At 40.8% G+C, this 24,848-nt stretch overlaps 1 protein-coding gene across 4 annotated transcripts in view; it reads left to right on the top strand.

Moving 5' to 3' along the window:
* Positions 1-24,848, top strand: part of EML4 (EMAP like 4) — a 263,780-nt gene that overhangs the window by 131,762 nt on the left and 107,170 nt on the right. For all 4 annotated transcript variants that reach the window (XM_030557641.1, XM_030557640.1, XM_030557639.1 and 1 more), the window contains one exon: positions 11,864-12,046. In XM_030557641.1, coding sequence (XP_030413501.1) covers positions 11,864-12,046 — 183 coding nt within the window. The remainder of the gene's footprint in view (positions 1-11,863; positions 12,047-24,848) is intronic.

The raw sequence follows: 24,848 nt of genomic DNA on the forward strand, positions 1-24,848 counted from the left end.
AGATCCAAGGAGTTTGGATCAGTGTAGTCTCTCAGGGTAGCCCAGGGAGGGGAAAGTCTGGGAGGGGGAAGGAGAGGGGATGGTTTATTTCTCCTTGTTTTAAGACCCAAGGGGTTTGGGTCTTGGATTCACCAGGGAAGGTTTTTGGGGGAACAGAAAGTGTGCCAAACACTGTATTTTGGCTGGTGACGTCGCCATCAAATCTAAGCTAGGAATTATTAAGCTTAGAAGGGTACATGGAGGTCCCCACTTTTTGGATGCTAAAGTTCAAAGTGAGTAAAATACCTTGACATGACGTAAAGCGGTGGGATTTCTAGGACCAAAACCAGTAGGATCTTTTTTTCTCTCCTTTCTAGCTGCTTGAAAGCAGGTTAGAGGGGATTGTTTTTAAGAACCAAAGCCAGTGAGTTTTTTTTTCTCTCCTTTCTGGCTGTTTGAAAGGCAGCCTGAGGGCAGAGGTCTTAAGTTTTTTTTTTAAAAGGGTCTTTCTTAAGAGGAGGCTCAAGCTGTGAGCCAGTACACAACCAGCAAAAGGCATTTACAAGTGAATTGTGTTTTTTTTTTCTTTCTACCTCTCAGGCATAGCTAGTTAGAAAATCTCTGTTAACCAAGCAGTCAGTAAGCTGCAGAGGTAGTGTGGCCAGCACAAGAGGAAAAAAAAATGAGCACCAAGGAAGCAGTTAAACAGGAACGGGCAAGAGTGGATGCAGAAGAACAAGCCAAAGAAGCTGACCACAGGAGAGCTATGGAGACGAATCAAAAAGAGCTAGAAATGAGAGGAAGTGAAGAAAAAGCCAAAGAGGCTGCCCACAAAAGAGAAGAACAAGCCAAAGAGGCTGCCCACAGGAGAGAGAGAGAGATGAAACAAAAAGAGCTGGAACTCCAAAGGGAGGCCTACGAGCAGGCCATGGAATTAGCAAAGGCTAAGCAGAATGACACAGCCAACCCTAACAACCCTTCTCCAGGTACTTTTCCCCATCCCAGGAAATTTCCCACCTACAAGGCAGCTGATGACACTGAGGCCTTCTTAGAAAATTTTGAAAGGACCTGCCATGAGTACAACATCTCTGCAGACCAGTACATGATAGAGCTGAGGCCACAGCTCAGTGGACCCTTAGCAGAGGTGGCGGCTGAAATGCCTAAGGAACACATGAACGATTATGAACTTTTTCAAACCAAGGCCAGAATCAGAATGGGGCTAACACCTGAGCATGCCCGTCAGCAGTTCAGAGCCCTAAGGTGGAAACCAGATGTGTCATTTACCTGACACGCCTACCAGATTGGAAAGAATTGGGATGCCTGGATATCAGGAGCAAATGTTAAATCTCTGCCAGAGCTGTCCCTCCTAATGCAAATGGAGCAGTTCTTAGAGGGTGTTCCTGAGGAAATAGAAAGGTACATCCTAGATGGGAAGCCCAAAACTGTAACCGAGGCAGGGAAGATTGGAGCCAGATGAGTGGAAGTGGCAGAAAAGAAAAAAGCTACTAGCAAGGGGAGCGAATATCACAGGGGGAACAGACAATAAACCCTATCACCGAAGGCAACCCAAGACCCCATCTACAACCCAAGGAAAGCCCCAGACTCCCTATTGTCCCACCTCACCAGTCTCCAGGAACCCACCTTGGCCCAGTGACCAGTCATCTGGGCGTTGTTTTAAATGTAATGAACTGGGACATATAAAGGCCAACTGCCCCAAGAACCCCAACCAAGTGCAGTTCATTACACCACCATCACACCAAAGATCCCCAGGCCCAGATGCCTCTCAAATACCCTCGGAGCGAAGGGAAACCTTGAGAGTGGGTGGAAAGAAGGTTATCGCGTGGAGAGACACAGGGGCACAAGTGTCAGCTATCCACCAATCCTTAGTGGACCCCAAGTTCATCAACCCAGAGGCCCAAGTGACAATTTACACATTCATGTCAAAATCTGTAGACTTGCCTACAGCTAAACTGCCTGTCCAGTACAAGGGCTGGTCAGGAATATGGACTTTTGCAGTCTATGACAATTATCCCATCCCCATGCTACTGGGGGAAGACTTGGCCAAGCAAGTGAAATGGGCGGGAATGTTACACGCAGCCAAGCCAGGCAAGCTTCCAGACCCATCCCTGTTCCTGAGCCGTCCACAAGGGCCCCGTCTGTTACCAGAGACGCAAACAGAGGTGGTGGACTGGATCCCCTACTAATGGCGGCAACAGCCACAGTGCATCCAGTCCCAGAACCGGAACTGGAAAAGCAACCAGCACCAGAACCGTTGCCAGCACTGACGCCAGCGCTTGCAAACCCGTCTTCAACCCCAATGCCAGAGGGCGCCAGTGGGCCTGAACTAGCAGAAGCAGCAAACAACCCTACCCAAGAGGCTCAGCCAGAGCCTGAAATATCGCATAGTGCACCAGCGGAGAGCGGTTCACCATTGACGAAAACAACCCCGTCACCTACATCGCTTCCAGAGGGACCAAGCCCAAGTCCACAGTCTAAGGAAGAACTGTTGTCTCCAGCTTCAAGGGAACAGTTCCAGAGTGAGCAGGAAGCAGATGACAGACTTCAGAAAGCTTGGGCGGTGGCACGGAGCACCCCACCACCTCTCAGCTCTTCTAACCGATCCCGGTTTGTTATATAACAAGAATTTTTATACAAGGAAACTCTTTCTGGTGGACACCAGGAAGACTGGCATCCTCAAAAACAGTTGGTAGTTCCAACTAAGTACCGGGGAAAGCTCTTAAGCTTAGCCCATGATCATCCCAGTGGCCACGCTGAGGTGAACAGAGCCAAAGACCGGTTGGGGAAGTCTTTCCATTGGGAGGGAATGGGCAAGGACGTTGCTAATTATGTCCGGTCTTGTGAGGTGTGCCAAAGAGTGGGGAAGCCCCAAGACCAGGTCAAGGCCCCTCTCCAGCCACTCTCCATAATTGAGGTCCCATTTCAGCAAGTAGTTGTGGATATTCTGGGTCCTTTCCCAAAAAAGACCCTCAGAGGAAAGCAGTACATACTGACTTTCGTGGACTTTGCTACTCGATGGCCGGAAGCAGTAGCTCTAAGCAACAGCAGGGCTAAAACTGTGTGCCAAGCCTTAACAGACATTTTTGCCAGGGTAGGTTGGCCCTCCGACATCCTTACAGATTCAGGAACTAATTTCCTGGCAGGGACCATGAAAGATCTGTGGGAAGCTCATGGGGTGAATCACTTGGTTTCCACCCCTTACCGCCATCAAACTAATGGCCTGGTGGAAAGGTTTAATGGAACTTTGGAGGCCATGATACGTAAATTCGTAAATGAACACTCCAATGATTGGGACCTAGTGTTGCAGCATTTGCTTTTTCCTTACAGATCTGTACTACATCCCAGTTTGGGGTTTTCACCGTTTGAACTTGTGTATGGCCATGAGGTTAAGGGGCCATTACAGTTGGTGAAGCAGCAATGGGAGGGGTTTATGCCTTCTCCAGGAACTAATATTTTAGACTTTGTAAGCAACTTACAAAGCACTCTCCAACACTCTTTAGCCCTTGCTAAAGAAAACCTAAACGATGCTCAGGAAGAGCAAAAGGCCTAGTATGATAAACATATCAGAGAGTGTTCCTTCAAAGTAGGAGACCAGGTTATGGTCTTGAAGGTGCAACAGATGGAAGTGTCATGGGAAGGGCCATTCACAGTCCAAGAGTGCCTGGGAGCTGTTAACTGTCTCATAGCATTTCCCACCTCCTCCCTAAAGCCTAAAGTGTACAATGTTAATTTTCTCAGGCCCTTTTATTCCAGAGACTTACAGGTTTGTCAGTTTAAAGCCCAGGGAGATGACGCTGAGAGGCCTTAAGGTGTCTACTACAAAGGAAAGAGTGACGGTGGTGTGGAAGAGGTGACCCTCTCCACAACCCTGGAACGTCTGCAGTGGCAACAGATTAAGAAGCTGTGCACTAGCTTTGCTCCATTGTTCTCAGCCACCTCAGGACGGATTGAACAGGCATACCACTCCATTGACACAGGTAATGCTCACCCAATTAGAACCCCACCCTACCGAGTGTCTCCTCATGCCCAAGCTGCTATAGAACGGAAGATCCAGAACATGCTACAGATGGGTATAATCCGCTCCTCTACCAGCGCATGGGCATCTCCAGTGGTTCTGGTACCCAAACCAGATGGGGAAATAGGCTCTTGCATGGACTACCGTAAGCTAAATGCTGTAACTTGTCCCGACAATTATCGAATGCCACGCACCGATGAGCTATTGGAAAAATTGGAACGTGCCCAGTTCATCTCTACAATAGACTTAACCAAGGGGTACTGGCAAGTACCACTGGATGAACCCGCCAAGGAAAGGTCAGCCTTCATCACCCATGCAGGAGTGTATGAATTGAATGTACTTCCTTTCGGGCTGCGAAATGCACCCGCCACCTTCCAAAGACTTGTAGATGGTCTCCTAGCAGGATTGGGAGAATATGCAGTTGACTATCTCGATGATGTGGCCATTTTTTCTGGTTCATGGGCAAAACACCTGGAAAAAGTCTTTGAGCACATCAGGCAGGCAGGACTAACTGTTAAGGCTAAAAAGTGTCAAATAGGCCAAACCAGAGTGACTTTCCTTGGACACCAGGTGGGTCAAGGAACATAAACCCCCTACAGGCCAAGGTGGATGCTATCCAAAAGTGGCCTATCCCAAAGTCAAAGAAACAGGTCCAGTCCTTCTTAGGCTTGGCCGGGTATTACAGGCGATTTGTACCACACTACAGCCAAACCGCTGCCCCACTAACAGACCTGACCAAAAAGACCCAACCAAATGCAGTTAAGTGGACTGATGAGTGTCAGAAGGCCTTTACCCAGCTTAAGGCAACCCTCATGTCTGACCCTTTGCTAACGGCCCCAGACTTTACAAACCATTCCTAGTAACCACAGATGCATCTGAGTGTGGTGTGGGAGCAGTTTTAATACAGGAAGGACTGGATCAAAACTTCCATCCTGTCGTGTTTCTCAGCAAGAAACTGTCTGAGAGGGAAAGCCACTCGTCAATCAGTGAAAAAGAATGCTACGCCATTCGTATGCCCTGGAAAAGCTACACCCATACGTTTGGGGACGGCGGTTCCAGCTACACACTGACCATGCTGCGCTAAAGTGGCTTCATACGGCCAAGGGAAACAACGAAAAACTTCTTCGATGGAGTTTAGCACTCCAAGATTTTGATTTTGAAATTCAACACATTTCAGGAGCTTCTAACAAAGTAGCTGATGCACTCTCCCGTGAAAGTTTCCCACAATCAACTGGTTAAAAATTGTCCTTAAAATGTGGAAAATCTTGTAGTTTTACGTAATTAGTATTATATGTAAAGGTGCATGTGTTGTATTAATCTGTTTATTCTAAAGTTCTAGGAAGAAATCACCACTAGTTGTGGTTCCACACTGTCTGAGATATGGGATGTGTGTCATAAACAGATAGTTAAGGGTTAATGTCTATTTTACCTGTAACGGGTTAAGAAGTTCACCTAGCCTAGCTGACACCTGACCAGAGGACCAATGGGGGGACAAGATACTTTCAAATCTTGGTGGAGGGAAGTCTTTGTTTGTGCTGTTTGTTTTGTTCTTTGTTTGCTCTTGGGGCTAAGAGGAACCAGACGTGCACCCCAGATTTCTCCAATCTTTCTGAAACAGTCTCTAATGTTCAAAATAGTAAGTACTAGGTAGAAAAGGCGGATTAGTCTTATGTTTGTTTTCTTAACTTGTGAATGTGTATTTTGCTGGAAATATTTTTACCTCTGTTTGCTGTAACTTGAATTTCAGGCTGGGGGGGCGGGGGAAGTCCCTCTAGTCTATATGAGCTGAATACCCTGTAAACATTTTCCATCCTAATTTTACAGAGATAATTTTTACTTTTTCTTTCTTTAATTGAAAGCTTTCTTTTTTAAGAACCTGATTGATTTTTTTTTCTTGTTTAAGACCCAAGGGGATTGGGTCTGAACTCACCAGGGATTGGTGGGGGGAAAGAATGGGAGGGGAGGTTAATTCCTCTCTGTTTTAAGATCCAAGGAGTTTGGATCAGTGTAGTCTCTCAGGGTAGCCCAGGGAGGGGAAAGTCTGGGAGGGGGAAGGAGAGGGGATGGTTTATTTCTCCTTGTTTTAAGACCCAAGGGGTTTGGGTCTTGGGTTCACCAGGGAAGGTTTTTGGGGGAACAGAAAGTGTGCCAAACACTGTATTTTGGCTGGTGACGTCGCCATCAAATCTAAGCTAGGAATTAAGCTTAGAAGGGTACATGCAGGTCCCCACTTTTTGGATGCTAAAGTTCAAAGTGGGAATAATACCTTGACAGCTCCCGCCTATCATCTCCATCCCTGAGGTTGTCACAGATTAGAAGGTGAGAAAAACGCACTCGCAAGACATGTTTTCCAAGCTCATGGAGTCCACCGATGCTGATAGGGCACAGCTTAATGCATGGAGGCATTCAGTGGCAGAGGCCAGGAAAGAATTAAGTGAGTGCGAAGAGTGGAGGCATGACATGATGCTGAGGCTAATGGGGGAGCAAACGGACATGATGAAGCGTCTGTTGGGGGAGCAAACGGACATGATGAAGCGTCTGTTGGGGGAGCAAACGGACATGATGAAGCGTCTGTTGGAGATGCAGGAAATCCAACAAGAGCACAGACCCCCGCTGCATCCACTGTATAACTGCCTACCCTCCTTCCCATGTTGCCATTCGGTGCTCTAGGAGGAAGATAGCCATATCTGTCCAGGCGCCCCTGATTGACCTCACTGAGACATACAATGGCTATCAGTCCTACTGCACCGTCTACTGCGAAGGCAAGGAGCTGCTGCTGTGTAGGAGTGTAGTCCTGTTTGAAGAGGGCTATGTTAATATGAACTGGGAACCTTTTAGTTCATCCCACAGCATCCACACAGAGGAGTTACAGCCCAGCACTTTGGTGTGAACCACTATTCATATGCCCATAGTCTGAATTATAGGCTAGTGTAGATAAGTCCTAAGTAATGGGGCCTTGTTTGGTAATTTCTATTGAACTTCACACAGTAAGCATGGTAATGTCTGGCTTTTAAAACTGTGATGGAACGTAACTAAAAGACGGCTGCTTGTTTCTTTTTACAAATGTTTTATAGTAATCTGTAGTGTATCTATAGTGCCTGGGGATTTACTCTTTGTAAGACTTTTAGCTGCTATTTATATTTTTTATTTCCATATGAAGCACTTCAGTTTGGGCTAATCGATTTGGTGGTGTATTATGTGATAGCTGTGGTATTTTGGTTTTGATTGCTACTACCATAAGATGAACTTTAAAGATCCTTATAGTTATTTTGATATACTTTCAGTATATCTTTAATTTTAATTACAATTAATGTCTTCCTTGTCTTAAGACAACATAGCTGGATTATGGTTGCAGTTTTCGTTGTGAAGTTGACAACAATGTTTCCATATTTTATTTGAATGCTCATAATATACTATTTAGCTAAATAGAGATAATTGGGTTGTACTTTTTGGAATTCCAGGAAGTCCAGTCACTTCCTCATGAGTTATAACATTTCTAAGTTTTTATTAGTTCAGAGATAACATGCACTCCTTATTTTGAGCAAAATTTTAAAATACATCTTTTTATGTTTTGTCACTTTTTTGACATGGGGGATTTAAAAGCATTTGTTCATTCTTTGTACACTAAGGAACTTAGGTTTCTTTTCTGACTTGAGTAAGATATAATGGTGCACAATCTGTTTGTGTTATGCTTCTTAAATAAGCTTTCTGCAAAAATCAGAAATTTATTCTTATATTCACTCAAAGTGCATGGAAATAAAATGTGTTATCTTGCACTGGTGGCATTACCTTTTTCCTCCATATGTTGTAACAATTCATTCATTCATTCTCTCTCTCTCTCTTTTAAGTTATCTCTTTTGGGCATGAAGACTTTTAGTCTCTTAGGTCTGGTCTACACTATGCGTTTACACCGATTTTAGTAGCCTTAAACCAATTTAACCCTGCACCCATCCACACAATGAGGCCCTTTATATCGATATAAAGGGTTCTTAAAACTGGTTTCTGTACTCCTCCCCAACGAGAGGAGTAGCACTAAAATCGGTATTACCATATCGGATTAGGGCTAGTGTGGCCGCAAATCGATGGTATTGGCCTCCGGGCGGTATCCCACCGTGCACCACTGTGACCGCTCTGGACAGCAATCCGAACTCGGATGCAGTGGCCAGGCAGACAGGAAAAGCCCCGCGAAATTTTGAATTTCATTTCCTGTTTGCCCAGCGTGGAGCTCTGACCAGCACAGGTGGCCATGCAGTCCCAAATCCAAAAAGAGCTCCACTATGGACTGTACGGGAGTTACTGGATCTGGTTGCTGTATGGAGAGACAAATCTGTTCTATCAGAGCTCCCTTACAGAAGGTGAAATGCCAAAGCATTTGAAAAAAATCTCCAGGCTATGATACAGAGTCCTCAGCACAGTGCTGTGTGACAAGCGTAGTGGAAAGCCAAAGAATCGAATGGATGCTTATGGAGGAAGGGAGAGGGTACTGAGGACTCCAGCTATCCCACAGTCCCCAGCAGTCTACGAAAAATATTTGTATTCTTGGCTGAGCTCCCAATGCCTGTAGGGTCAAACAGATTGTCCAGGGTGTTTCGGGGTATATCTCGTCAATTTACTCCCCTCCTCCCCCATGTAAGAAAAGGGAAAAAAATCATTTCTTGACTTTTTTCAATGTCACCGTATGTCTACTGAACAGCAGCGTCCTCTCCCCTCTCTTCGCTGGTGGCAGACAGTACAGTGCAGAAGTACTGGTAGTCGTCCTTGTCATCATGCCATGAGTGCTTCTGGCTGGCCTCAGGTGGGTAAAAATAGGAATGACTCCCGGTTATTCCCGGCAGATGGTACAGAACGGCTGGTAACCATCCTCATCATAGCAACGGGGGGCTGAGCTACATGAGCCCCCCTCCCGCTTTCATGTCTAAAGAAAAGTTTCTGTACTGCCAGGACTATCATAGCAGCAGGATGCTGGGCTCCTCTCCCCCCCACCGTTTAATGTCCTGCCTGGTCTATCATAGCAGCTAGAGACTGCCTCCTCCTCATTTTATCTCACTAAAAAGTCAGTGTTTCTTATTCCTGCATTCTTTATTACATCATCACACAAATGGGGGGACACTGCAACGGTAGCCCAAGAGGGTTGGGGGAGGAGGAAAGCAACGGGTGGGGTTGCTGCAGGGGCACCCCGTAGAATGGCATGCAGATCATCATTTCTGCGGGATCTGACCCGGATCGGCTGTGCTCTCTGATACACTGGTTCTCTGGTACACTTGCCCCATATTCTAGGCAGGACTGACTCTATTTTTAGATACAACATTTTGTCTTTGCGTCCCCGTCCGACCTCAGTGAAGGTCAGCCAGGAGCACCCATGACAGCAGCAGATGGTACAGAACAACTGATAACCATCATCTCATCGCCAATTTACAATGGCACAGCAGACGGTACAGAACGACTGGTAACCGTCTCTGCTACCTTGCAGAGGCAAATGAATGCTGCAGTACCGCCCCTGTCAGCGGCATCCAGTACACATATGGTGACAGTGACAAAAGGCAAAACAGGCTTCATGGTTGCCATGCTATGGCTTCTGCCAGGGCAATCCAGGGAAAAAGGGCATGAAATGATTGTCTGCCGTTGCTTTCACGAATGAAGGAATGAGTGACGACATTTACCCAGAATCACCAGCGACACTATTTTTGCACCATCATGCATTGGGATCTCAACCCAGAATTCCAATGTGCGGGGGAGACTGCGGGAACTGTGGGATAGCTACGGGATAGCTACCCACAGTGCAACTCTCCAGAAATCGACGCTAGCCTCGGTACATGGACCTACACCACCGAATTATTGTGCTTTGTGTGGCCACGGCGACTTTATACAATCTGTTTTACAAAATCGATTTATGTAAAATCGGAATAATCCTGTAGTGTAGACAAACCCTTACTGGCAGGTGATATTGCAGAATGCTTATATAGCGGTTGAAGTAGGCCACAGATTCCAATGACATAAGAAATATGGCTATTCACTTTTTTCTGTATTCTTAGGCATACATACACGTTTGCCAGGATTAAAGGTGTTTTTATTTAGACTCTTTCAGCTGCTATCCACATTACTGAACTGATTACATATCTCTTACAATGCAGCCTTCTTTTGATTAGTATACACATATCATTATTAGCATATCGTTTTCCTCCCATTAACTCAGGACTACAAAATACATATTACATACACTTCTCCAAATCCCCTTGTAATTTATCTTCCTTTTAGATTTAAGTGAGTTTCCAGCCCAAAAAACCATCTTAATTTTTCTTTTTCAAAATATATCTGGCTGGCAAAAATTGATAATCAAGCCTTCCTATGCTGCAAGTAGACATTTTACACCAATATCTCTTTGGATATTCTTGCCGCTGTTTCTACCATTGTATGTACTTTTCACTTGTAACTTCTCTTGTTTGAATAAATCCTATGGTGATTTCTTTGTGTCTCATAAAATATCAGTATTAAGAATTACAATAAAATTGAATTTGGTGCTACTTCAATAAGTAGTCCCAAATGTTAATATTTTATCAGTTTTAACAGCTTAGGGCCTGATGCTGCAAATCTTTACCACCTTCGTTGCTTTGTCCCCCGTTCTTGCAGTCACGTACTTACATTGAGCTTGAGGACTACTCAGGTGTATAAGTGTTTGCAGGATCAGGGCCTATGTTGGATAATAAGGGGTTTCGGGATTAGGCCTTTAAAAAAAATTATAATTTAAATTGTTTCCCTGAATTGAATTTCATGAAACTAGTGGGTCCAAAATTTAAAATATGCATAACATTTCACAAATAATAATTTGCATGTTTGCTTTTACATATAATTTGGTGGTATGAATGTGCTTCATATATGTCATCCATCCAGTATTAAATAAGCAAAGTTTATGAATCCCTGTGATTTTACGCTTGTATTTTGTTTAGAGTATTAAGAAACCCAAACTCACTAAGGATACCTTTAGGAATACCTTTTGTTGGGTGACATGTATTTTTTACAACCCATTTGTAGTGCACATACTCTGATTTATGCTAAAAATAAAAACCTATGATGTGTTATTTTGGCTTGGCAGAAATAATGCAATGAGCTGTCAAAGGCAAAGAATATGCAGAAGCTGTAATTCCCATTTTACTATTGAAGAATAGATTTGGCTGGATTATGCCTTCAATACTAATCTATTTTTGAGTGGCCAAACAGATTTTTGGAGCCCTTCACAGCATATTTACTTTCTGTTCTCATCACTTCGGGCCAAATGTTATAAAGTAGTATATTTTTTGGATCATGCAGTGTGATGATGTGAAAAAAAAAACAGTAAAAAGAAAAAAAGTAACAAGTTAAAACATCTGATCTAGAATATTTTTGAATTGGAGTTGTCACTTCATTAAATTTGGTCTTGGTGAGTTATATATTTTTCAATTGATTTTTAATTATGTCATACTTTAAAACGAAGGATGCTTAGACTACTTCTTTAAAAGTTGCAGTAGAATACACTTCAAAATGTTTGAACATACTTTATTTTGTATCAAATTTGAAAATACAGCCTTGTCCTGTTTAGCATATATCTTGTTCCCATTACAGTACAAGTTCAGTTTCCAAACATCCTGTGTAGGCACCAGTGTTTAAGGGCCTTAATCTTCTCCTTATGTTGGTTATGCTTATGATCCCATACTTAACCATTATCATCTTTATCCAACCATCTTCAGTATCTCCCAAATATTTTTGATAAACAAGATTGCACTATAAGTTTTGTAACTCTTCTCTTTTTAGTAGTTTTTAGTTTTGAAAAAACATTAAAATTCCCTCCTCCTTTCCCCCCCCCCCATCCCCAACTAGATGATAGCATCTCTGCTGCAAGCACATCCGATGTCCAGGACCGTCTTTCAGCTCTCGAACTGAGAGTGCAGCAACAAGAAGATGAAATCACTGTGCTAAAAGCAGCATTGGCTGATGTTTTGAGACGTCTTGCTATCTCTGAAGACCACGTGGCCTCTGTGAGAAAGTCAGCGCCAAGTAAAGGTAATGATGCATATTGTAGATTGGAGTGAATTTGACAGATTCTAGCTTTTCATATTGGAATGTTAACACTTGGAGTTTTGTCATTGGGTTTGCTATCTTAAGCATGAAAGCAGCTGCCAATAAATTGACTTTCAGTTATTTTTCACCAACGTCTTTTTTGATAGGATAAAAATCTGAAAACTGAGATTGTCTTTTTGCCCTTTGCAGTAGAACATCAGAGTTAAGAACACTTTGAGCGTGGAGGTTGTTCATAACTGAAATGTTTGTAACTCTGAACAAAACATTATGGTTGTTCTTTCAAAAGTTTACAACTGAACGTTGACTTAATACAGCTTTGAAATTTTACTGTGTAGAAGAAGAATGCTGCTTTCCCTTTATTTTTTTTAGTAGTTTACATTTAACACAGTACTGTGCTGTATTTGCTTTTTTATTATATATTTCTTTGTTTGTTTGTTTGTTTTGTCTCTGTTGCTGCCTGATTGTGTACTTCTGGTTCCAAATAAAGTGTGTAGTTGACTGGTTAGTTCGTAACTCTGTTGTTCATAACTCTGAGGTTGCACTATACTTATATTTATACGAGATCTTCTGTGAACTCCACCTTACTCCTTGTAAAAAGACCACTTTCTACTTAGATATTAGTATACTTTACATCAGGATTGTTTAACCTGCGTCCTGAGGTCTGGATGCAGACTGGTGAATCTCTAATCAGACAGCCAGGTTCTTCCTGTTAACAGCAAGTTGAGAACAAAGATGGTCAACTGAAGACTCTTAACTGGAGGTTACCTAAAAAAATAAATTTCACTTTGTTTATCTATCAAGGAAAAGGCAGGATGAAGGAAATATTATAGAGAGATCTACTTTAAAAAAAATAAAATGTGTATATTTACACAGAAATTTTTCACCACCCTTGTGCTCCTTGCAAATTGCCATGTGACCCCTACTGACAAATGTTTGGGCTTCCATTCATTAATGTTTTTACATCTACTGTCTTCATGTATGTATACATGTTATAGTAAAAAATTGGGATAAAAGAAGATAGACATATTTTGTGCTAATTTGCACAATATGTAAGAACTAAAACTACATAAAAAAGTTAGCAGAGATGATTCAAATCATTTTAAGGATCTTCCAAGTCTCAGAATTAGAAGAGTGGGTATAATCGTGTGTATTCCCATCAAACTATCTACCCCAATTATTTGCCTTTACCTGAATTATACATCCTTAATTCTCTACTGTTACTCAAGTTTTGAAATCAGTGGTGTCACATCAGTAAATTGGAGTAATGTAGTGGTGAATCAGGGCATGTGTATGTTTATATACATATGTTTTATATGTTCAAAATATGAAAGCTGAAAAATACTGAAATTTTGTAATGGTTTTAGATGTAGAACAGCATAGAGATCTAATTATTGTAATTGTTGTTTTTTTTGTCATGTCCCCATGCCAGATGGAAGGAAGTGTTGACACTTAACTGGCATTGACTCTGAATCCTTCTATTCTGTCTTATTTGCTAAATGGTAGACAGTCGTTATCTGTGATTATAAATTCAGCTTTTTTTTTATCTGACATTTATCATGCCTCATCAGGATTCAAACTTCCTTATCTAACATTTTGAATAAACAGAGTACTAGCAAGTATTTGAGATAAGTACAATAAGTCTATGTTGCAAGGTACTAATTTTTGCAGAAAAGTGATGCTTTCAAGTGAAAAATCATGGACAGAATGTACATACTTAGGGCCACAGTTTTCATACTTAGATGGTTAAAGTGCGTAGATTCTGTTTAGGCACTTACATAAGTGGTTTTATTTTGGCGGTGCTAGGTATCCATGGCCTCCGCTGAAATCAGAGGAAGCTGTAAGTGCCCAGCATCTCTGAAAGTCAGAGGTGAAATTCTGTGCCCATTGACGTCAATGGCAAAATTCCCCTTAATTTCAGTGGGATCAGGATTTCATCGCAGGTCACTTAAGAAAAAAAGGAAATAGGTTTCCATTTAAATTTGTGTTTTTTAACATGCAACCTTTTGGTCCTAAAACACCTGACCCAGTCCTTTTCCCATACAGAGCACCTCGTATTGTCTAGATCACAGAAATGATTGTATCTGATTTTTAGAAATGTGAGGTATATTATCTTAACTACTTACAGAAGATATGTGTCTGTACAGAGGGACACTCTATGTACTGAAAAATATATCTCAATAGCACTGGAAAGAAAAATACAGTCTTCCATACCTCAAACAATTCCTAAAACTGTCCTTATCTGTCTGACGCTTTGCATAGTACCATTAAAAAAAAAAAGTACAGCAAAAAGTGTGTGTTAAAGAGCATTTCACTCATTGATTTGAATGTTTTACTAAAGTAAGGGAACAAATACAAAAGCAGTATTCAAATGCTAGACTTAAAAGTTTTCAGATACACACTCTTGCTCTGAGTCATGCTCCTCTTTGGTTGTATATCAGTAAATTAGAGGCCAAATATCCAAACTAGTGAGCACCTACAAATTTCACTGTAGTTAGTGTCTGAAGTGGCTTCTCTTTACTCCTGAAAATCAGACTTATAAATGGACTTTTGTGCCTAGATTTGAACATTTTAACCAATAGTGTTTTTTAATCAGAGTTGTTTAAATGTCTTCATATAGCTCCATTCCTCTGATATTTAGTTTTAACAATGATTTTTACTATTGCTGATCTAAATTTCAGTCATTTTATAGGGAAAGAGAATACACCATAAAAGTTTTTAACTTTGCTACTATATATCTGCATAAGTGCATATTATATAACATTTATTTATATGGTAGCATTGAAGTATTATACTACTGTTCATTGTATTATTGTTTCTTATTTTTATGTAGTAGTGTCCACAGTGTACTTGGAACTGTCCATAAATATAATGAGTCACTATCGCTGCCCCAAAGAGCTCACAGTCTCTATTCGGAATCTTAAGTCATAAGTAATTTTTGCCACAGAATGGCAGTTTTTAATGACACAAACTTTCCTCCAATCCTGTAGATCCCCAAAGAAAGACATAATTGGGGAAAGCTGAGTAACACGAAGAGGGAAACTGAAAGGAAATAAAAGAACATAAGCGCTGGATCCCACTTTCAAGATCTTCAGTGCCTATAGATACACTACTTGAAAACACATTCATTTGATTAGATGTGGGATTCAGATTTTTTTTATGTTCAGACACATTTAACACTAAAATCCAAAGTAATTTGGAAGGTTTCTGTTTTATGCGAATACTTTGAATACTATGCTTTCAGAATTCAAATCAAATGAGTGCTAAAAAGGGGTCTGAGTGTGCTTGTATACGGATGAACAGCTGATTTTCTCCCTTTTATAGATAGGCAGATAAATTTTGGCACTCCCATTGTTCCCTTTGGAATGGTCTCACTTTCAGTCTCCATTCTGTCTACCAAGACAGCAGATGGACTTTTTTCCTGGTGAAATGTCTGGGAATATTTTACTCAGTAACTGTGAATTTCGCACAGTTTAGGGTGCCCATAACTCCAGATCTACTGTTTCTTCCCTAATTTAGCCATATACTAAGGTCTTCAGTAGGATGTAGGGCCATGAAATGCCTTTGAATTTTAGTGTTAAATGTGTCTGAACATAAATGGGCTGGGTGAATTTCTAATTCTTAGATAACACATTCCTATGGAATGTCTAATTCTAACTTGTGCCTTAGAAGGTTGTTTACACCTGTTCATTCACAGTTACAGAAATAGTGAAAGAAAGATTGAGATATTATTTAAAAATTGTGTTTAACTATGTATACACAGTATACAATATCTAACATTAATGAATTATAAATAATTGCTGCTACTTTTATTTTATAGGGGAAATGGCCCCTTTGTGTTGAAACAGCTAACAGAGACACAAGAAAAAGGCATTGCAACTGTTGATGACTGGATATTTTTATCATGATACCTGAGATTATAGGACATTATAGAGTGTCATATTGCCACCGGTATTTTAGACTTCAGGAATAGCTTTGGTCCAGCATTAGTTTAGCCGTAAAAGTTAGTATTTGGAATAAACATTCCAGAATATGATTGTACGTTTGTAAAATATTAGTGATTTATATTTTAAATATTTCTTTCAGTACAACAGTTGACTTATTTTCCTGTTGTGTAATAAAATTAAACAAGTAAGGCCAATCTTCCCCAAATCCTCCAAAAATTTACTTTATAAAAGTCACTCAGTATCTGATCTGCTTTTGCACTGGACAATCTTTCTTACTTGCTGCTGAGATATATCTTCCAAAACTTCTACTAATTTCCCTTAAGTAGCTCAGCAGTTGCCTTCAAAGAGGTACTTTTCACAGTGTAAAAATGAGTGTTGTGGACTGACTAAATCAGGTTGAAAGGGGCAAACATAAATGACACTTTTTGGTATTCACTCCCACCCCCCATTCAAGCAGATGATATCCAAGCTCGTTGGGACAGAGGACCGCTAGGGTTTCTGGCAAACTGCTTCAGGATCCTTCAGTATGGTTTGTTCATGCTGGATATGTCTTTGGACTGAACTGATTTTGTTTTACCTTTCTTATCCCTTTCTTTCTTCTTGTCTAGCATCTGAATCAGCAAACACTAGGGCCTTTACTAATAGCCTGGAATTTGTGATATTTTTCTTGTCTGTACTTTTCATCATATGCGTATTATTATAGTGTTTCAGTGGAAACCTTCCCAGTAAGTGAATAGATTTCTACATACATAGAATAGGGGTATACGTAAGTGAGTTAATTCGGTAGGGACTGTTTCATCTGTCTAGTGCTCTCCAAGAACAGTGAGATCCTCAAGGTGCGTGGTGGGAGGTGTCACTTGAGATGTGAGCTATTTGGTGTTCATTTTTTATGTCTGCAGTTCTTCCTATCTTATGATTGAATTAAGCTAGAGGGCAAGTTTTTAATAGTCATCCTAGGAAAGTGTAAGGATCAGGGACCACCGTGTGAGAGAAGTATCTCCATTTGGAGAATACAAGGATATCAGCACTTGTCTGTTAGCGGTCAACTCACAAAGCAGAAGGAAGATATTTCTGCCTCTGTATCTTCCACCAAACGACGTGGATGCACCCTAAGTCCAAACACTGGCATCTGATAGATTATGCCATTGTCAGAAGACGAGACATCCGAGACGTACTGATCACCAGAGTGATGTGAGGCACAGAGTGCTGGACAGACCACAGATTAGTCAGGACGTCTCTCCAACTTTACATTGCTCCCTCTCGGCTCAAACGCCCTAAGCATGTGTGACCTGCTTTCAACGTAGCCAAACTGAAGGATGCTCAATGTTTCAACAACTTCCAGAAGAGTCTTGATGACAAACTGACATCCCATGGACAACTGATCGGTACTGCAACCGAAAAGTGGGACCAGTTCAAGCAGGTGGTGACTGACACAGCAATAACATCTCTTGGACCAAAGAAAAGAACACATCAGAACTGGTTTGATGAGAACCAAGAAGAAATATGCTCAGCTCTGGAAGTAAAGAGAAAAGCCTTTATCAAATGGCAGAATGATCCCTCCTCAGTCTCCAGATAGGACCATTTCAAGTACCTTCAGAGCAAAACACAGAAAGACCTCCGTCAGATACAAGACAACTGGTGAGAGAGCAAAGCCAAAGAAATTGAGCACTATGCGGAGACCCACAACTCAAAGATGTTCTTCAGTGCTATTAAGACTGTCTATGGACCTTCAAAACTAAGGACCACCCCACTGCTCTCATCAGACAACACAGCGCTGATTAAAGATAAAGAAGGAATCAACGAAAGATGGCAAGAACATTTTAGCAATCTTCTCAACAGATCATCAACCGTGAATAATAATGTCCTCAATGAAATTGCACAACAACCTGCTCTGACAGATCTTGACTCTCCGCCCACTATAGATGAGATTAAGAAAGCTGTTAGCCAGATGAGTTCAGGAAAAGCTCCTGGAAAAGATGGGATACCAGCAGAGATATACAAAGCAGCAGGTCCAGAAGTACTAGCAGCGTTCCACAGCGTGATCATCAGCATCTGGGAGGATGAAAACATACCACAGGACCTCTGCGATGCTACTATTGTCTCTCTTTTCAAGAACAAAGGCAGCAAAGCAGAATGTGGAAATTATAGAGGCATATCCCTCCTCTCTGTTGGAGGGAAAATCATCGCCCGCATCATTTTGAACTGCCTAATAGCCAGTATTTCTGAGGCAAATCTACCTGAAAGTCAATGTGGTTTTCGACCTGACCGGAGCATGGTCGACATGGTGTTTGCTGTCAGACAAATACAAGAGAAGTGCATTGAACAGAACATGCACAGGTATGCTGTCTTCATAGATCTGACAAAGGCATTTGATACCTTCAACAGGGAAGCCCTTTGGACTATTCTAACACGACTTGGCTGCCCAAGAAAATTTGTCCAGATTATACGCCTTTTTCATGACAGCATGACAGGTGAAGTATTATCTGATGGAGCCACATCTACCCCCTTCAACATCACCAATGGCATGAAACAAGGATGTGTTCTCACTCCTGTCTTATTTAACCTGTTCTTTGCATGCGTCCTTAACCATGCAATGAAAGATCTGGATCAAGGTATATATTTGAAATACTGGCACAATGGTTCACTTTTTGACCTCCGTCACCTGAATGCAAAGACTAAGACTAACTCCTTCTTGAGGCACTCTTTGCCGACGACTGTGCTCTCATGGCTCACATTGAAAATGATCTTCAGCACATTGTCAACAAGTTTGCCGAGGCCTCGCAACTCTTCGGACTAACTATCAGCCTCAGAAAGACAGAAGTTTTCCTGGATCAAATGCTTCTGTCCCGAGTATCAACATTGATGTCAGTCAGCTTAAAGTAGTGGAGAACTTTAAATACCTGGGTAGTGTCATATCCAGTGATGGATCACTGAATAATGATATCAACGCACGAATATCCAAAGCAATCCAGGCACTTGGCTATCTGCGTGTCAAAGTTTTAAACCACCACAACATCCAGATGTCAACAAAACTGCTTGTGTACAGAGCTACTGTTCTTTCATCTCTTTTGTACGGGTGTGAAACATGGACACTATATAGACATCACATCAAGCAGCTTGAAGCATTCCACATGCGTTGCCTCCGCAACATCATGAAGATCCGCTGGCAAGACAAAGTGCCTGATCTTGAGGTCCTCGAGAGAGCCCAGATGACAAGCATCGAAATGATGATCATGAAGTCACAGCTACTTTGGACCGGTCATGTCAGCCGCATGGATGCCAACAGAATCCCCCACCAGCTTCTCTCAGGGTATCCGACATATAGGTTGTCCACGAAAACGTTACAAGGACACCGTCAAAGCCAATCTGCAGTATAGCAGTATCAAACCCAAGGAACTTGAGGATGCTGCCAGCGACAGAACACAGTGACATGCAACAGTCAGAAATACCTGCATCGCCTTTGAGGAAGACCGCTGCCAGCCTTTACAAGAGGCATGCGAACGACGTCACAGAGCACCAGCAGCGCACAACCCACTGACTGCGAACTTCCCATGCACCATCTACAGCCAAATGTGCACCTCTAGAATTGGCTTGTATAGCCATCGGAGGGCACACCATGAGACCAACAATAGATGATTTGCTCAGATTTGTCATCATCGGATCGATGGACTACCAAGATCTTCCACCAAGAAGCTCTCATAGATACAGGAAATCCTTTCAAAATGAAAATGGAAGAAGGTTGTTATAAAGCCTCTCTGTCTCTACACGAACTATGCACAAGTATGCAAAGCTAATAAATCCAATTATTATTCTACTTCAGAGAAGAATTAGTGGTGCTGTCCTAGCCTCTGCCCATATACAGGCATTCCCTGTAGGTTAACACAGATGCTCCCTTCTGAGATAATCTTAATGCTTATGTTTTAAAGTAGTTTGCTTGTAGCTGGTAAACTGGCCATCTACTTTTTTATGATTATGTATTTAGATGATACTATTCCCTGTTCAGTAATCTTAGGGGGCTTTTTTGATAGGCAGCTTCAATAGTTCTGTAAGTGCCATCTCTTTTGTGGGAAGTTCTTTCCTTTTGACAGCCTTGAAGTGTTGGTGCCACATGCCTCTTTACTTGATTACAGCAGTTGACGCTTATAGTATGTGCCAAAAAAAGAATACCTGAACACTGGAGGAAAGGGAAAGCATAGTCCAGAGTAGAGTATGGTACTTGTGGCTGCCAGCAAAACAGATTGTATCGCAATTGGTGCCTGGGATGCTCTTGGGGTGTCAAAATGTATGTAACATGAGACTGCAGCTTGTAGACACTGTGTGTGAAGACAAGTCCATGACACACAATGGTACTGGTAAAGCAGCTCAGGGTAATCATACTAATAAAGGCCAAGATCCGTGTGCTTCCTGTTCCAAGAAGTTGCTATCCAGTTGAAAGTATATATTATTTTTTTCTCCTATCATGCCCTTTTTTTGACTAGAGGCAAAAATGAGATTTTGCACACTTTGAATCTCTAGATGGAGCATAATGCAAAAAATAGGAGAATCCAAGAACAGAAATTTATAGCAATCTGCTCCTACAAGCTCAGTTAGTAGGTTGCCACAGAGAGGGGCTGATTGTCAGAACATGGAAATGTCTTACGTGAGAGTACAACTCAGCACTGGAAACGACATTTTACACTTTGCACAGAGGTGTCTAGGACAAGCCAGTGGCACTTTGTGTAACAATGCAGGTTTTTTCTTTAGTGGATTTGCGGTGATAGAAATCTGAAGAGTTCCTGCTTGTTTTGTTTTGGTATACAATAGTGTGTACATACCCCAAATACACAGCAAATTTAAATCAAAATCCTATTTCATTGCAATAATTTGAACAGAAAATTTAAGATTTTTTTTTACCTGATCTCAACTCTTGTTTCATTTCAATAATATTAAAATGAAAAGTAGGCTGGCCAAAAATGTTGATTTTTCTTTTAATTTAAAAATGCTGATTTTAAGAGCAAATAGTAAACTGTGTGGGGGAAAAAAACCTTGATATCTTTGCACTTCAATTTTTAGTCATGCTTAGCACATGCTAATTAACACAATTGTAGATTCTAGTGTAGACACTTCAGGACACGATTCGCAATTGCTGGATTAATAGATGTTGAAACACAACTACAAATTCAAGACCTACTCTGATGGTTGGAAGTTGCTGTTAGCCATGAATTTCCATAGAAAGGAGTGTATGAGTAGGGACATGATTTAAGCAATCCTAGAGTTGTATCTGCCTTAGCAAGGCCAGCAACTGCAAGCTTGCATGTATATCACTTTACTCATGGCAGTAGTCCTGTTGAAGTCTGTGGGCTGTATGCTCATGTTACGTACATTTTCACACCCTTGAAATCTTAATGTCTTTCCCATGCACCCGTTATTGTGCCATGTGCTCTTCTTATGTTAAGCTTCTTTCTTCTCTATTACTTCCTTTTTCCGTTCTTCTCTCTCGTCTCTTCTTTCAATTTTCCATCTCCTTTAACCCCTCTTTGCTTTCTTACTCTACTCATACTTGTCATTATTTTGGACTCTCTTCTTTCCCACCTTCCCTTTACTTTACATTCTTTTGAAGACTAATGGGAACTAATAAACATTTAACCAGCTTCCTTCTGAAGAGCTTATTTTTACATTTCATGTGAATATCAGTTATATAATTATTAGATATATGCACTTGCAGCTGTATTTATCAGGAAAAGTAATTTAGGCTAATAGAGAAGGTGCGTTACCTCTGTGTGTGTGGTTTTAAGTGAATAAAGCAGTGTGCCATTGTCTCAGAATGTAAGTATCTTTCAAGTAGTCTTAAAGTCATCAATTTATTCCAATTCACACAAGTGAGTGAAAGTCATAATGAACAAATTAGAACCATTTTGCGGGAGGCCTGCTATTCTAAAATCCTGAGACATACTGTTGGAACTAAAAGCTATCGTTTTATCACAAGACACCTTTTCAAAAGTTGCTACTGTCATGTAAATGTCAGTTTTGCCTGCATTTCACCGCAATTTAGCTAATAAAATCTATTTCCTTTTTTTCTGATTATGTGGTTATGGAAGCAAGGGAGGGAAACGGATTTCAAGTTTATGGTGGTGATCTTTGTCTAATCTTTCTTATCTTTCATTCACACACTTGTATACTTGACAGATTTGAATGAAAGGTCTCTTTTGAACTCAGCAGATATTATTATTCTGTGAGAATTATCAGAATAGAGATGGAATCCATTATCCATGAAAGACATTTTTACTACTTTGATCTCACAGTTTGGCTTTAATCCTGATCACCACTCACTGGATCTCATTTTACATTCAGCTTGCATCCGGCTCTTGTTCCGAGCCAAAAGATAAAGCTGAGTGCTATTCAGTCTGAAAAATTACAGACTGTTTATGTTAGTAATTGACATATAATGTGATATTGGCAGACATGCTCAATTTGAATGCTGAGAACTTCATTGTTTTAGCCTATTGAATTCCATCCTGAATTTGTGTTTTCACTGCAACTTCATTATAACACTCTCCTTTGAAATTAAGCCTCTTTTGGCTGCTATGAAAGGATATTTTTACAGTGGGAGACAGAAAGATTCTAAGGGTATTAATGTAATTTGGAGCCTTATGATGAGTATAGAGATTTTCGCTAGCCATCATCCAGTGGAGTTCTGCAGCTAGGGTCAGAAACATTCTAAGCTCCAACTCTGATGATGGAAAGCCAATTCATAAAGGCCAATACTCAGGGTTTGCAAATGGGTTAGGAATTAACCCCAAGTGTTTTGTTTTAAAATGTAAATGTATTTCCATTTTTTAGATTATATTTTTTTTAAATTATTTGGGATACTCATTTAAAAATAAAATCCTGAACCTTTTTTAGTTCACCTTTAAAAAAGAATGGAAGTCCAATTAATGAATGTCAAAGTAAAAGAGTGTGAAATATTTGTAACATTGTGCAAAACTACACCTCTACCTCGATATAACATGAATTCACGGTAAAGCAGTGCTCGGGGGTGGGGGGGGAGGCTGCACACTCTGGTGGATCAAAGCAAGTTCAATATAATGTGGTTTCACCTATAACACGATAAGATTTTTTTGGCTCCCGAGGACAGCGTTATATCGAGGTAGAGGTGCACTTGGAAACTGTGGAGTTTTAACATTTTTTTACAAACTGAAAATTCACCCATTTTTCCTCAAGAAATTCTAAGGTACGCTTTTCTTTAGTAAAGACTTGCTAGTTTTACGGTGAAGACGCCTTCTGTCAGGGAGCAAACTGAAATTCATATTTTTGATTCAAAGGTAACCATTTATAATGAGCAAAATTTGGGAGTTACAAACTTAGATGAAACTACATTATACAACCTCTTTTACTGCAGCCTATGCAACTCACATAATTCCTTCTAGAACTAGATATTTTGATTGCTGTTTGGAATGTGTCCAAGTATTTCTTATATCACTTCTGAATTCCTTATTTCTGTCAGTCTAGTTTACAAACAATAGCTGCTCCAGTTTTACTAAACTCAGTTTTTAAATTGATTTAATTAAACTAATGCAAGTCTCTGTCTAGACTAACTTAAATCTCAAGTCAGTAAGTGTCTATGAATCACCCTAGCATGTTTGTGGTCATTATTAAAATAATAATTTAAAAGAAAGTCCTTTCATTTAAAAATAAGTCACCACAATCTACTGTACAGATGAGAATCAACCCTCTTACTGCTGCCAATATTGTATGGGCGAGAGCACATTGTAGCTAGGAAAGAGCTGGATATGATTGATCTCAGATTTTCTTCATGGATAAGTTTTTATTATTCAGTGTAAGAGTCTGAGACATTTTATCTTAGTATAGACAGTTCCTTGTAGATGTAATGTCATGAGCCCAGTATTTGCATTAGTGTTCTCTCCCTGTGGAGGAGGAGGTTGTACATGTTTTCCATCTGATTATGTGTTTGTATCAGATATTTCTGATCTGAAGCACTGTTTCTGTATGCACTTTACACACAGCTTGTCCGCTGAATCTTTTGTGTCTGTCAGAGAATTCAGAGTTGTTACACATATCCCCCATTCCCATTTCTGCATAATTTCCTCAATGGCAGCCTGAGATGTATTGATCTATTACCACATACGGAAAGATAGAGAAGGGTCACCTACAGTTCAAGAGCAAATCAGGAGCCTTGACATATTGTATCTTCTTGGATAAGATGATTACTTAATCACTGAAAATAAAACAAGCTCATTTATATGCCAGTATTACTCAAGATATTTTTCCACTTCATATTGGTTTATGGCTTTGCTGCTGTGTTATGAAAACGTGTTTAGATTATTTTAAAAATATGTTGAATTTTGAAATTAGAATCTTTATTAAAAAATGAAATAAAACATGTCCACAAAAGGTAATCTCTAGAATGTGACTAGCTGAGAAGAATTGTGTTTGTTTGATTTGTTGGGGGCAAGAGGCTGGGAGCAGGGAGGGGGAAAAAATCAAAATGATTTATATATCATGGGGTGTTTCAGAGCTGATCTCTTTCCTCCTCATCTTCCACATTCTTCCCCTCTTCTGCTCTGCCCAGGTTTTTTCCTGACTGCTTCTTTTGTCCTTTTGACCTGACTTTCTGTCAGCTATCAGTAGTACTCTGTACATGTGGAGCAGCCTGCCAGTCCATGTTTCCCCAACCTACTCACATATTTGTTAAATCACACATTTTCTTGACATACTTAACCTGTTAACGCACACAAAAGGTTAAAATAACATGACTAAGGTGTCAAAGTCAAGCACTCAGAAGTCAGGATGTGCCAGAATTAAGGTTGCCGGTGCAACCTTAATTCAGCCAGTCGTGCATA

This window comes from Gopherus evgoodei, chromosome 3 (assembly GCF_007399415.2).
Source record: "Gopherus evgoodei ecotype Sinaloan lineage chromosome 3, rGopEvg1_v1.p, whole genome shotgun sequence".
Lineage (NCBI taxonomy): Eukaryota > Metazoa > Chordata > Testudines > Testudinidae > Gopherus > Gopherus evgoodei.